At 52.3% G+C, this 14,342-nt stretch overlaps 7 protein-coding genes across 7 annotated transcripts; 5 read left to right on the top strand and 2 right to left on the bottom strand.

The window, feature by feature from the left end:
* Positions 1-241: 241 nt before the first annotated feature.
* BROUX77_007297 (uncharacterized protein) lies at positions 242-801 on the top strand (the record flags this gene model as incomplete). The annotated part of the gene is made up of 3 exons (XM_073752378.1): positions 242-528; positions 593-684; positions 743-801. 3 exons carry the CDS (start codon positions 242-244, stop codon positions 799-801), a joined length of 438 nt encoding a protein of 145 aa, XP_073602708.1.
* Positions 802-1,111: 310 nt separating this feature from the next.
* Positions 1,112-2,852, bottom strand: BROUX77_007296 (uncharacterized protein; the record flags this gene model as incomplete). Its single annotated transcript, XM_073752377.1, has 4 exons — positions 1,112-2,162; positions 2,223-2,371; positions 2,431-2,503; positions 2,557-2,852. 4 exons carry the CDS (start codon positions 2,850-2,852, stop codon positions 1,112-1,114), a joined length of 1,569 nt encoding a protein of 522 aa, XP_073602707.1.
* Positions 2,853-4,244: 1,392 nt separating this feature from the next.
* BROUX77_007295 (uncharacterized protein) lies at positions 4,245-4,537 on the top strand (the record flags this gene model as incomplete). The annotated part of the gene is made up of 2 exons (XM_073752374.1): positions 4,245-4,362; positions 4,434-4,537. The coding sequence occupies 2 exons, from the start codon at positions 4,245-4,247 to the stop codon at positions 4,535-4,537; spliced, it is 222 nt and encodes a 73-aa protein (XP_073602706.1).
* Positions 4,538-4,995: 458 nt separating this feature from the next.
* Positions 4,996-5,290, top strand: BROUX77_007294 (uncharacterized protein; the record flags this gene model as incomplete). Its single annotated transcript, XM_073752373.1, has 2 exons — positions 4,996-5,071; positions 5,139-5,290. The coding sequence occupies 2 exons, from the start codon at positions 4,996-4,998 to the stop codon at positions 5,288-5,290; spliced, it is 228 nt and encodes a 75-aa protein (XP_073602705.1).
* Positions 5,291-5,588: 298 nt separating this feature from the next.
* BROUX77_007293 (uncharacterized protein) lies at positions 5,589-6,086 on the bottom strand (the record flags this gene model as incomplete). Its single annotated transcript, XM_073752372.1, has 1 exon — positions 5,589-6,086. One exon carries the CDS (start codon positions 6,084-6,086, stop codon positions 5,589-5,591), a length of 498 nt encoding a protein of 165 aa, XP_073602704.1.
* Positions 6,087-8,014: 1,928 nt separating this feature from the next.
* Positions 8,015-11,217, top strand: BROUX77_007292 (uncharacterized protein; the record flags this gene model as incomplete). Its single annotated transcript, XM_073752371.1, has 2 exons — positions 8,015-8,882; positions 8,975-11,217. The coding sequence occupies 2 exons, from the start codon at positions 8,015-8,017 to the stop codon at positions 11,215-11,217; spliced, it is 3,111 nt and encodes a 1,036-aa protein (XP_073602703.1).
* Positions 11,218-11,856: 639 nt separating this feature from the next.
* On the top strand, positions 11,857-13,452 carry BROUX77_007291 (uncharacterized protein; the record flags this gene model as incomplete). The annotated part of the gene is made up of 1 exon (XM_073752370.1): positions 11,857-13,452. The coding sequence occupies one exon, from the start codon at positions 11,857-11,859 to the stop codon at positions 13,450-13,452; it is 1,596 nt and encodes a 531-aa protein (XP_073602702.1).
* Positions 13,453-14,342: the final 890 nt, after the last annotated feature.

The following is a 14,342-nucleotide window of genomic DNA, read 5'->3' as shown; positions in this document are numbered from 1 at the left end:
CCTGTGCGACATCAAATCATACTTTCCCCACTTCAAAAACTCTGCTTTGTTTGTTGATTCGGTCATTGGTAGCCTTGTATTGCTTGCGACGGTACGTACCTCTATCGCGTACTATTTTCTATACTTGCTTTTTTTTTGTGTTCTTCTTTTCCGCCCAACGACGTCCACCTCTGTCACCGCTGCCAATCTCCCCCACGTGTTTTTCTACCCCCGCACAGCAGACTACCCCGCTTCCGTTGCCATGTCGTCCTTCCTCGCCCGCCGCGCTGCCGTCTCGTCGGCCTCCGCCACCCGTGCCTTTAGCACTTCGTCCCCGATGAACGTGGCTCGCATGACCATTCTCGGCCACCTGGCTGGCACTCCCGAGGCCATCCCCACCAGCAAGCCCGACCTCGAGCTTGTGCGCTACTCCGTGGCCTGCAGCAACGGCCGCGATCGCCCTGCCAGCTTCTTCCGCATCACCTACTTCGTCAAGTCGGACGAGGCCGGCTCCAAGAAGAAGGACTTCATGCTGGGTCTCCCTAAGGGGTGAGTGTGCTCCGTTCTTTGCTCTATTTATATGAGCGACTGCTGATATCCTGTTTTCTTGCAGCTCCATGGTCTATGTCGAGGGCGACGCCTCAATGTCTAGCTACCACGATGAGGCTGCCAACAAGTCCATCTCCAGCTTGAGCATCATCCAGCGTATGATACCCTTACCCTTCAGTACGCCCATATTATCGTCACGCTAACCACCGAATAGGCAACATTGAGATCCTGAAGCGCCCCAAGGCTGAAGGTGCTGACGAGCACCAGCAGTAAGCGTGTACAAAAACTGTATTATTACTACAAAATGAAAATTAATGAGCTGGCAAAGCTAGTTGTTTTCTTGTCCCTTGTTTCTGCGACCCCCGTTGAACAACGCTAAAACATCTTCTTCCATGCTGGTAGTTAGCAGTAGAAAGTTTCATGTTTGATGTCCTTGTATTTTACCAATTTATTTGCCCACCTGTTTTGGCTCATTCTGGAGCATTCTGCTTGCATTGGGTTCTATTTTGTGTTGATATGCTTTTACTGCAAACGTCTATGAGTTCTATTGCTATTGTTGCTCTAAACCGCGCCTAAACCAATTCTAGACTAGAGCTACACTGTCCATACAGCCATAGCCCGCAGCTACACCGCCCTCTTCGCTCTTGTTGCCCTTTGTTCTCAGGAGATAACCGGCTTGCTGGTTGCGCAGCACCTCGCCCGAGTCCTGGTTCCAGATAGCCGTGCTGTACACGCCTAGCTCGCAAATAACACCGCCTTTTTCGACTACACCGTTGCGGAGAATAAAGTTGTTCACAGGCGGGGGCGTAATCAGCTCCATGAGAATGTACGCTCCCCAGGTTTTCTCGGGGATGCTTTGCAGGTACGCTGGGATGGCAGACCGGTAGATGTTGTTGCCGCCACCCTCGCGCTGCGGCTTGAGCACAAATGACTGGCACAGTTCTGCATCTAGTGCCATCTTTCGTGCCGCCAGACCTGCCGCTGACGAGTCCATGGGGTAGATGTTGGTGAAGGTCTCGCGCAAAAGGGCCGTCTCGGCAGCGTCTTCATTGGCAAACTTGCCGAGAAGGGTTGACGAGCCGTCTGTGCTATCGGCTCGGGGTGTCGCAAGCACCTGCTGTACTTTTTTGCAGCCAGCTAGTTGCGTCAGCACAGTTGGGCATTTGATGGCGTTGGAGCGCTCCAGGTGATGGCGACCCTCCCACACCTCAGATACTGGGTAGTCGGACGGGTCGTAGGCTGAGCGGAAGTAGACCACAGCAACCTCATACTTCACCGAGGGGTTCTGCGGAACGGCGTAAATGAGGCGGCGCTTGGCGGAGTCTTCTACAGTTGTGTGCTGGCGAATCTTGGAAATGGGCAGACGGAAGGTAGGTACAGACTCCTGAGTGGGAGAGTTGGGTTGCGTGAGAAAGTATTCGAGGTGGCGCTGGTCGAAAACGTTGCGTTCGCCGTCTTGCACGATAAACAAAACGCAGCGGGGAAGCGCTCCAGGGCCCTCGGTGCTGTTGTAGACGTCATACGCGGCACGAAGACCAGCGGCAAGCTCCTGAGCACTTTCGCTCAGTGGGGTGTCAACAGTGCCCAAGGGAAGAGAGTTTTCCAGAAGCGGGAACTCGGTGGTGGCCAAGTATCTATCGAATTGGTTAGTAAAGGATGCGGGTGGGATATGCAACACAGACACTATTACTTACCTATGAAGCTGAGAAGTCTTGGAAGATAGGCCACCGAAAGAAACCGATATCGTGTTGAACTCTACCTGCTTCGCCTGCAGCGTAGTCTTGCCATTGGTAACATTTTCATGCACCATGTAATCGGAACGGAACAGACCGAGAGAAAGAGGCTGTAATAGTGTTAGAAAGTGACGTGGTCCGACATGGGTTACATGATAGCGGCTCATACCTGGACATATCCCTCCGCTTTCACACGCTCATGAATCTTCCACAGGTTAACCGTGAATTCGTCACCCTCGACCCTAAACCGTTAGAAAGATGTAACGATTTTTACTTCCTTAGACCACTGACTTACTGTCTTACAATGTCGCCAAGGAATTCTTCGTCGCGACCAATCTTGATATACAGCTCGCCATATGCCTTTTGCACGGCCTGCCCCTGCTCAAAGCATTCGCGCGGAAAGCGGCTGGGGAACAATGTCACTGCCACATGGCATCCAAGGATAGCATGCGGGTCATTGGCCAACGGAAATACAGCCGGAGGCGGGCGGATGCACAAACCATTGGCGATTGTCCAGTCCTTGACGACAGTCAGGATGTGCTCCTCCTCAGAGGTGGTCAAGGCCGGGGGATAAGACTCGGGAAGGCCCATTATATCTTGTTCTTCTGGGCCTTTTACGATTAGTAATGTCGACGGAGAGTGAGGGGAGGAAGACAAGAATCTTGCTAACTAACCGCTGACTGCCGTGAACTCGGGAGAATGACCTAGACAAGGACACACACGAAATAGAGACTGAATCAATCTTCAACCCCTCTTAGTTGGAGAAATCAAAATTGAAGAAATACCTGGGCGTGGAGCAAGTGCGCTCTTAAAAAGCCCGCCGACATCATCAACTGCGGGTTCTGCTGATCAATGCACAATGGCGCCATGCGAAGGATCGGGGTCAGGGATCAGGGTCTAATGTCACGTGACACCTATAGATCGTGTAACCTGTGTGTGTCTGTGTGACTTTAGCGTATGTTGTGCATGTAGTTGAGCTGCCAAGAATTCATAGACTCCACGCATATGTTACAATATGGCTAGCATCACATAGACATGCATGTATTTTGGCAAGGTCTTGTTTGGGCTTTTTGAATGATTATAAGCATCAAAAAATCGCCAATATTTAAGAACATTATTGTAGACAGACGTACGACATGAGGGGCGTGTTGCTGCAGGTGTTTTCCAATTACGATTTAGCCATGCAAGATATGTATCAGATCCTCTGACCAGAGTTATATGTCTGAAACCTAATAGGACTTTTTGCCTTGGATGTAGAGTATGAATATTGTTGAATGCTTCAACTTTCCCTTTTGCAGTGGATATATTCCTTTTCACTAGCAACCAAGTCTTTAGCCTTGTCGATATCACTTTCATTCTTCCAAATAACATCCACAGTACACTGTAAATTGCTGGATCAACAGCATACGGTAGGCCGTCAGTAGTCACTGAGACCTGGCCGGATCTCAGTATCAGCTTATATCATTGATAAAAAGGCTGAATCATAGCTAGGGTTGTAGTTCACCTGCCAATAGCTTACATACTAATGTAATGCATGGGAATATTGGCGTAATCCCAACTAGGTCTCACGACTAGACCATAGCCGTTATGCGATACAGTGGCGCTCCTGTGTTTGTTCATATTACGACTGGTGATTTGTGCATGAGCGATGTGCAAAAGTAACTTTCTAGATATGAATAATGCGGGATATATGTGTTACTGTGGAATTCGTGAAATCTGCTGGTTTCATTTGAGGTAGAAGTATAAGATTCAGAAATGAAGGCAACTATGGCGGTTGCTCTGCCAAAGTCATGTTGGAGTGAGAACTCTAGAACTTTCTGCCACAAGACCAACTAAAATATAAATACCGACAGATCAGCTCTTGTGCATTTGAGAAACCCTTTTCCTTTTCTTCTACAACAACAGTTACGAAACTCACCTCTTTTCTTACCGACAATCGATAATTCACGATCTTGAATTACCAACTCTAGTCTTACATACACGATGATTGGTATCACAACGGGTCTCGGTATTGATGCTGGCATAGTGGCTATTCCCGTGGCTATGATCCCAGGTCCCCTTCTAACCGTAGCGGGCTTCACAGCCGCTGGTGTCAAAGCTGGTAAGTGGCAATGATGAAAACGATATGACAAAACTGAATAGCTGACACATATAAATGTGCATGTACTTCAGGATCCATTGCAGCTGCCATTCAAACTCCAACTGTTGCGGCTGGAAGTATCTTTTCTATGCTTCAGAGTGCTGGAGCTACAGCTGCTACCACTGCCTGGCTTTAACAAGCGAATACCTAAAGATAACTGTGTTGGGCAAACTCGCTCTGGGGCTCTACTGCGGATCAATATGACTTTTAGATAATCAATGGCTTCATTTTTATTATTAATTGGATCATGAGAGACATGTGGCACGTCACAACTGGAGTGAATGACAAGGCATCTTTGATGTTTGCCGGTAAAATGACACATGGCAAGCAGCGCGAAGGACATGAGTCAGCCAAGACTAATGTGTCAAAATCAACGACATCTTGAATGGAGGCGTGGTGCAACCGTGAGCTGTAGCCGTATAAATCTGCGCACATACATCAAAGTTTAGTGCCCTTGAAATGGGTTCTTTGGTAGAAATTCGACGACGTTTTTCTGTTGCCATTATCCATTGCCGTTTAAAAGACGACTACTTGCACAACATACTGCTCGATACTATATTCAGTCCTATAACTAATCGACTGGCACAACACACAATGAAGCCTCAACTACCCGAAGAGGTCATCAAGGCTCTTGCTGTTCTTGGGTTTGGGAGCAAAGGGCTGATTAAGAGTAGGCGGCAACCTTGGAGATGTCCATTTGAGTTGTCATTTTATTCAAATGCTGATGAACCTTATAGAAAGCATTGCGGCGGGGCTTTTTGGCAAGATTCAGCCTGCAAAAGGAGCCTATGCAACCATGCAGAGCGCCGGTGCTGGTGGATATGGTGTCAAGATTCTCTGCGAGAAAGGGAAACATACAGCAACATCTGCTTTCACGGCACATCTGTAAATTCATAGCAGGAAGAACAACATCTTTACTGCGAAGCAGGGCAGTAGTTGAAGAGAAGGCTTGATGGTCATAAGGGACATTGTCGTTCATTGATATTATTTAGTAGTAGCGGAGGTAATATGGGATACAGAGAAGTCATCAGAATAGAGCAGCATCAACTGTGGCGTGGAACAAGCCATCATGACGCAAATGGCAGATGCGGTCAGCACATGCAAAGCAGAGATACTAGGTGGTGCTTTCGCCAACAGTTCCTACTTTAGATCTACCATCTGGTGTTAGTTATATGGCAAAGGAAGCGCTATGGGACCAAGCTGCTAACCTGTTCGCAAAATTGCTGAGTGCAAGCAGCATATAGAGGCACACACATGCTGCATGATGAGTTGCAGCAGCTCATGTTACCTGGGCACCAGACACGACCGCACTGCGAGCCTCCAGTAATAACACACTTTGCCTCGTTACCGTAGACATGGCACTCGAAGCCAGTGTGGCATGTCACGTCCTTGCAGGGGCCAGTGACGGTGTTGTTGACTGGAGGGTGCTCACGGGTGAATGGATAGTCATTGACGCGGGGCGGCTGGGTCCAAGTGGACGCTGGGACCGACGTGACAGAAGACTGTGCGGGAGTTCTAGATAGTGAAGGTGAGAGAGTAGCAGGAAGAGGAACTGGGACCACAGTGCCGGTCATGGTAGAAGGAGAAGCTGAGGGGATGGGATCAACGAGAGCCGAGCCATTGATAAAGGATGGAGCGGCAGAGACGGCACCAGCCAGAACGGCAAGAGAAAACGAGCAGTACATGATGAGAGGGGTTAATGGGCCAGCAGAGTCTTTAGAGTAGAGAGGATGGAGACAACAGAGCAAGACCATGTACCGAGAAAAGGCGGCGAAAGGGGAATTATTAAGAGAACGAGGGAGGGGCAGGGTAAACAAATAAAACAAGAAGTTACAGAGGCGAGAAGAGCCCTCGGCTGCACAAGTACCGCGTAACCGAGTCACCAGCGAGATAGCAATAGCCCTGATCAGCAGGAAGACCATATGTCTCCGGCTACTTGTACCCAAACAAGCGCAGACAGGAGAGAGCAGAGGGCCTTGCCGGTTTGGATGGGTGGAAGCATAGACATGCAAAGACAAAGACTAAGACATACACCAGGTCCTCCTCGTTCTGTGATACGCCCCTTGGGTGGATGGATATTCCGCGAGATTGCGGATGGCATGGATGGACAGCGACCGCAAAGTACGCCGGACTCCATTCCGCCTATTGGAGGGTGTGAAACGGACATGGGCCATGGTGACACTTGGCACAAGGAGTTGCCCCGGTGGTCAGCGGGCAGAGTGCCACAGCACCAGACGGGTAGCTGGACGTGAGTGTCAGCAGCTGGGGGGGGGGGTGTCTCGGCCAAAAGGTCGATGATTGACGACGTGGTATCACACTTGGCTTTGCTCTTGGCCGCTGAAAACTTGATCACAGTGGTGGGCAATCAGCAGAGCTGGAGGGTGGCGCCGTGGAACCAGCTTGGCATCGGGGTCGCATCTGATGTGAAATGTAATATTGCAAAGGAGCGTATTTAGCAAGCTGGGAGATGGAGGCCCGCCATAGCTTCTGTGTTTACGTTTCCATTCCAGGCCTGCGCCTCCTGATGCGTGTTTTGTGGTTCTTGTCATTCCCGGCGGGAATCATTGTCCTTGTTATGCATTCCAGTCCGGAGCGCCGTCGAACGCGGACGTTGAGGCATGTGTCGGCGTGACAGCCGCTTGGCACCTGGTGGCACCTGGTCTGGGTACAGGCGTGGCCCGCCCCGCCAGGATTCATCTACCGGGGGGCGCCACACTTTTAGCGTCGTTCTGCCAGAGGCATTTCCCGCTTTGCAGCAATCGTGCAGGCGGTGTTGAGTTTTTGGCAGCCTAAAGGAACAGTTCAGTGGGGTTGGGCCAGGGGGTAGAGGATGGAGGATGGGGAATAGAGGGAGGGAGGCAAGGCCTTGTGGTTCTGTGGATCTGGTGGCAGCTTGGACCAACCTGATGCGTATGAGGTTTGACATCACCAGAAGCAAAGCGAGCAGTGACGGGGAGGCAGAGCCAAGTGTATAGGTGGTTTTCTCTTCTCCTTTTTTTGGGCGAGATTTTTCTCTGTGATTTATATGTCTTTTTCTTGTGACTTTTTGTATTGTGCCGTTGCCTGCGAAGCCCTGGCCGCCTGCTCGTATTCTACTATCCCGAGCTGCGGCTATTGCTTCATTTGGCTGTGAGCTAGTCGTCCTCACCGAGGCCATACCCACCCACACCTACCGAGAATTCACGCTTTTGGCTTCGCTGCTTTTGCTGGTTTCGCTGCTCCGTCTGCGCCGAGTCTTGGTCTTGCGCAAAACCCGCTGTTCGCCGGCTTTTAGCGCGCTGTGTACTTGCCATTTGCTGGCAGCATTTGCTCGTCTTTTGGCCTCTGCGTCGTGGTTCCTTTTTTTTCCGCCGTCTTGTCTTGCGTTGGCAGTTTTCTTTTCCTCCTCCGCCACCTGCCGTCTTGTGCCTGCTTCCCTTGTCTTCCTGCCCTGCTGTCCTCATCGCCAGCCAGCCTTGTGCTCCGAGGCTCGTGTCCTGCAACGTTCTTTATCCATTTTATTGATTCATTTGCCGCCTCTCCCTCCCCGGCCACACCGCGCCCGCCCGACCTCCGTCTTTTTCTTGTCAGCCGCCTCCGCTCCGAACCCCGCGACCGCCATTTGCCGCCCGCAATGGCTTCCGCCTCACATCACGTGCAGATGCATCTGCCCATAACGGCCTCACAACCGCCCGGCACCTTTTCGCCCGGAACCAAGATCCAGGTCGGCAACCACCGGGTGGTGATCCAGAAATACCTCTCCGAGGGCGGCTTTGCCCATGTGTACCTCGTCAAGATGCCGGTGCCGGTGGATGGGACCGACATGGCCGTTCTCAAGAGGGTGGCCGTCCCGGACAAGGAGACACTGCGCGGCATGCGCACCGAGGTCGAGACCATGAAGCGCCTCAAGGGCCATAAGCCCATCGTCACGTATATTGACTCGCACGCCTCGGAAATGAAGGGCGGCGGCTACGAGGTGTTCCTGCTGATGGAGTTCTGCAACGGTGGCGGTCTTATTGACTTTATGAACACCCGCCTGCAGCATCGCCTGACCGAGCCCGAAATCCTCAAGATCTTTGGCGACGTGGCCGAGGGCGTGGCGTGCATGCACTATCTGAAACCGGCTCTGCTGCACCGCGATCTCAAGGTCGAAAACGTCCTCATCACCAACCGCTCCGACGGGTCGAAGCGCTTCAAGGTCTGCGACTTTGGCTCCGCCGCTCCGCCCCGCTCCGCTCCGACCACCGTTGCCGAATGCCGCCAGATCGACGACGACATCCAGCGCCACACCACGCTGCAGTACCGCAGCCCGGAAATGGTCGACGTGTATCGCATGCAGCCCATTGACGAAAAGTCCGACATCTGGGCCCTTGGCGTGCTGCTCTACAAGCTGTGCTACTACACGACCCCCTTTGAAGACCAGGGCCAGCTTGCTATCCTCAATGCTAGCCTGCGCTTCCCCGCCTACCCGCAGTTCTCCGATCGCCTGCGCAACCTTATCGGTAGGCACATGTCCGGCCTTGGCTTCTGTCTATGCACGTTGCTGGCTTCCACCTGTTGGCTTCCACTCGGCTAACCCTTACTCTGCCTTTAGCTGCCATGCTCCGCGAAGCGCCCTCGAGCCGACCCAACATATACCAAGTCCTGAAGGAGGCCTGCCGTATGCAAGGCCGCGACGTTCCCATTCATGACATATACTCTAGTTCTTCAATCCCTGACAAGCATCTTGAAAACAAGACCGGTGCCGCAACCTCAGACCAAAAGCCTGCTGTCGGTGTCTCCATCTCCCACCATGCTCCGGTACAGCAGGCCCTCCCCGAAATCGTTCCCATGAGACGCGGCCGTCCAACCTCCACCACTCCCGCCGCTTCAATGGCTCCAATAACAGCCCCACACTCCGTCAACCGCCCTAGTCCCTCACCTATGCGCGTCATCAACGGCGACCCCTTCGCGGCTCTGGATGCCAGCAAGACCTCGACAACTCCCGCTGCCCCGTCTTCAGTTTCGGCTCCTGCCAAGCTTTCCGCCAAACCCGCCGTAGTACTCTCGCCTCCTGCCAATATCGACCCTGCTGACGAGCTATCTGCTCGCTTCCCGACCCTTGACCAGTTCTCGTTACTCCATGACCAAGGCAGCAAGTTCGACTTTGATTCTCCTTCTTTGCCTGCAACTTTGGACAAGCGTGTTACCGAGAAGCTTGCCGACGAAGCCTTTTCCCACCCACGCGGTGGCTCAAGCGCTCCAGCGGCTGCCGAGACACCCCGCCAAAAGTCAGATGTGCCCACACCTACGGGTATAAGATCACCGCCTCCTGTTAGCGGGGAGACCAACAAGGCCTATGCCATCATTGCAAGGAATCCTGAACTTGAAGCTATTTCCTCCCACGGGTCCTCTGCCTACTCTTCGTCGCCGCAGGTCATGTCTACAATGGTGTCAGTGGGGACCATGACAACTGGCGAGTTGGCTGCTTCCTCACGGCCAATTATTCACCGTTATGCCACTGCGTCCGATAACCTGCCTCCACCATCCGGTAGCGTTTCCCGGTACTCGACGGACGAACTTCACACTGTCAGTGTTGCCAAGTCTGCCGGTATGAGATCGTCAAGCCACAACCGTGTGCCTTCCTCGTCCCGGCCGTCTCTCGAAGTGTCGCGACCTCCTCCCCAGACCTTGTCAGCCGATCTGCTTGATACCTCCCCGCCGTCTAGGTCTACTAGCGCACGCCCAAGACCGGTGAGCACGCACCTTGAATCCAACATGGAATTTCTACGTGAAAAGGAGAGAGAAAGAGCCTCAATGGATAAAGGGAGCCGCCGCTCTCTTGACAAGAGCTCCCGGCGTTCTCTTGACAAGTCCCGTATCTCTCAGGATATTAGCGGAGAAGACCTTGAATACTTGCGCAACGCAATGGAATCCGACTCTAAGAAGTCCAAGTCTAGCAAGCGCACTAGTCTTTCACTGTCGGGCACTAAAAACATACTCGCTGGAAAATTTGGTGACGCCTTCAAGCGATTCGAGAGCCATCACAGCTCCTCGTCTAAAAAGCAGCCGTCTCCTCGTTCGCCTTCACCCAAGAAAGATATCCGCGACACAGTATTGACACCCATAGCCGGATCTGAAGCTACTGACGGCCGCTCGGATGACGGCCACAATTCCGAAAATGACCAAGACATGACGCCGGAGATGCGCCGCGAGTTTGAGCGGCTACAGCTGGCCGAGGAAGAAAGACGTGTCGAGGCTGCGCAGGCCGAGTACCGGCGCCGGCTTACTGAGCGGCAAAGCGGTAGTCCCCTGTCACCTGCTTCTGAATCTACCCTTCCTAAAAGCATTGGCGGCGTCTCGCGCGCGATTAGCATCCAAAACAGAGTTCAAAGCCTGCTTAGCGAAGAGCAGCGGAGTGCGCCCGTACAGCGTACAGCCCAAGGATATGGGAGATACACCGAGCCCGAGGAAGCAGCCGCCCCACCGCCGCCGCCGCGCCCGGTAGTTGACCGTCCTCCACCCCCTGAAATCACGCGCAAGCCCGTGCGTACCATGGCATCCGAAACCCAGCTGCGCGTCAAACACGATCTCGCAACAGGGGGAAGTACCGGCCGTCCCCCGCTGCCACCTAAACCTGTCGCGCCTCGGAAGCCTGGGCACTTGAATGGGATATCCACTGGTCGCTCGGCATCCCCTACCAAGGGACTCGCTCCTGCGCAGCCCGTCATGGCGGCGGGATCGGCCCCTACCACCGGGTCTGCAGCAGGGGACTCGAGCTATCTCAATGACTTTTCTAAACGGTTTCCTAGTCTGGGCGCAATTGAGATGGTCGACATGGATCTCGACAAGAAGTAGCGGGCCAGCAGTATCTTGTTTCCATCACAGGATTGTGGGAGCTGTTGGTGTCGTGGTAATATTTATCAATACGCTGGCTTCCTCCACTCGATGAAACGGCCAGGACTCTCTGCTCTCTTTTTCTTCTGGTTCTCTCTGTATTGTTCTATTTTGGGTGAACTATTGTGATGTTCCTGACGACCAAGTTCCCTGCCCTTGGCGATGGCTACCTGTAGTTTCGCAGCACTTTCTGTTTTTTTTTCTCTTTCTTCTTTGTATGTCCAGCACACCATGCGAGTAGCCATTTGTGTTGTTGGGTGGCTTTTTCAAGCGCAGATTTGTTCAATATGAAGCATTGTGAACCGGATCAGTGACATGTAGATAAAATCCACATTTTATTGTTATGACAATGAGGTTTCCTCCGTACGCTTTTAACAACAATCGAAAGTGGGGCTACTAGATTATCTCTTATCGATAAAGAAGTTTGGCGTACGGCAGAACAAACATTTTTTTTTTCTCGAGTATTTTGAAGCAGAATCGCAGCCAACTCTTTCTTCGTAGAATTTTGAATTTTATTAATGAAACGAGCCCGAGTTTGCCCTTCCGATCTACCCTCTTCAGTGAACCTTTGAAACTACTCTCCTCACATACACATATAAAATGGCGAAAAGAAAGAGATCAGAAGTCGTGTCCTCCGGCGTTGCGGCCGCAAAGAAATCCACCACTACGTCAACTCCCACCACAACAAAGCCCTCCGCCCCCGAAGCGCCCAAGCCGACCAGCACCGCAGCGCCGTTCACCATCCAGATCATCACCGGCTCATATGACCGTGTGCTCCACGGCCTGACAGCTCGCATCGCGCCGACCTCGACCGCCTTTGCCGACACTTTTCTATTCAACGCACACAACTCTGCCATCCGCAGTGTGGCGCTCTCGCCGCCGTCGCTGCCGGTGCCGGGCCAGGGGCAAAAGGTGTTTCTAGCCTCGGGCAGCACGGACGAGCGCATCAACGTCTACAACCTGAGCGCACACGAGCCCAAGACCGAGCCGACGGCGGCGTCGGCCGACGACAAGCTGCTGGCGGCGCTGGCGCCGCGGCCCATTCGCGAGAATAAGAACAACCGCGAGGTTGGTGCGCTCATGCACCACAGCAGCAGCGTCAACGCGCTCGTCTTTCCCACGCGTGGCAAGCTGCTCAGCGCCGGCGAGGACTCGGTCATTGGCGTCACGCGCGTGCGCGACTGGCAGCTGCTGTCGACCATCAAGGTGCCGATCCCCAAGGCGCACGGCCGGCCAACGGGCGACACGGCAGTGTTTGGCGGCCAGCCGGCCGGCGTCAACGACTTTGCCGTGCACCCGTCACTCAAGGTCATGATCTCTGTCAGCCGCGGCGAAAAGGCCATGCGCCTGTGGAACCTGGTGACGGGCAAAAAGGCCGGCGTGCTCAACTTTGGCCGCGACGTACTCGTGCAAGCTGGCGAGGGCAAGCATTCGTCGGGCGAGGGCCGCCGCGTGCGCTGGGGCTCGACCGCCGACGATGGCGACGAGTTTGCCGTTGCGTTTGACCGCGACGTCGTCGTGTTCGGCATGGATAGCACGGCCAGGTGCACTGTGCTCGGCGACGTGCGCACAAAGGTCCACCAGATTGCCTACGTGCGCCTGGACGAGAGTCTGCCGGCCGACGAGGATGGCGACACGCTGCTGGCTGTGTCGACCGAGGACGGCCGCGTGCTGTTCTACTCGACGCGCCAGAGCGACCTGACCAAGCCCGCATCCGACGACGGTGACGAGGACGAAGAGAGCGATGACGATGACGATGACGACTCCACACTACCTGTCGCCAAGCTGGTCGCGCAGGTCGGCGGCCGCGCTACCGGCGTCGCTACGCGCATCAAGGACTTCAAGGTGCTGCGCAGCGCCGACGGCGCCTTTGTCATTGTGGCTGGTAGCAGCGACGGGCGCGTGCGTGTGTGGCGCGTGGAGTCGACAGAGCTGCAGATGCCTCCCGCGTCGGAGGCGGGCGCGAAGCGCGTCAAGACGGATAAGAAAACGGCGGGTAAAAGTTCAGCGGATAAGAAGGCGGTGGAAGAGGCAGTGGCGCCGCAGGTGGGCAAGTTGCTTGGCACGTATGAGACGCAGAACCGAATCACGTGCTTGGAGGCGTTTATCATGACACCGCGTCCCGAGGGCTTGGAAGATTCGGAGGACGAGGTGGAAAGCTCGTCGGAGGATGACGATGATGAAGATGATGATTAGAGTGGCTTGTTGTCAACCCACATCTGTTTTTACTAGTTAATAGCATTGTCATGTTTATAACGTGTTGTACGTTCCGGATTTCATCTTTTCTCAGCATGTTGTCAAAGTTAGATGAAGATTACTTGCCCATACAGCCTTTCCCGTATCAACATCGTCTTTTATAAAAAGGTATGCTTCTTTGAGATAGAATCTCGTCTGTAACACCTTCTCGGATGGCCAAAACTGGCTCTGTACATGTTCGTGAGGTTCATGATGACCCTGATGCTAACTGCGTGTGTAACCAAACTCTTCAAGTTCTTTGGGGGAGATTTCCTCTACTGGATAGAAATATCAAGTTTCACTGAGAGAGTAGTTAGTTAGAACTTTAGAAAGCATCCAGGTGCTCAGGTTTTCACAACTAGTTCTTCATGCAAGTTTTGACACGAAGAATAGTCGAGATCAAGCCAACTTATACAGTATCCTATTTAGATACTCCCACTACCAGATAAAATTTTTAGAGGATTTTCATTTTTTACCGCACGTACTATTCTCGGAATTTTTACCACATCCTTATGAGATAATATACAGACTAACTTTTTAGACTTTACGACTTATCTCGGTTTATTTATTAATTAAAAGAAAATCTATTATAAATTACTTCTTTTAATTATTTTTACTTGCATCTTTACTTAAATTTTTTTAAAACAGGTGGTATATTTTATTTATGAAATTATATTTTTATTTCATTTTTACCTGGTACAATACCAAATTAATTATGATTGCGATCAACAATAAAACACAAAATTATATTTTTTCACCTTTCATTTTCCCCCATTTGAATATTTTTTCTCTTAATTTTTATCTAAGAAGAGGAAAATATTTATCAACTTTAAAGAAACCTAAAAAATTAT

Source organism: Berkeleyomyces rouxiae, assembly GCF_048999995.1.
Source record: "Berkeleyomyces rouxiae strain 22BRR77 chromosome Unknown BrBRR77_ptg000011l, whole genome shotgun sequence".
Taxonomy (NCBI): Eukaryota; Fungi; Ascomycota; class Sordariomycetes; order Microascales; family Ceratocystidaceae; genus Berkeleyomyces; species Berkeleyomyces rouxiae.
Note: the sequence above shows the minus strand (reverse complement) of the source record. Positions and strands in the feature narration are given on the sequence as shown.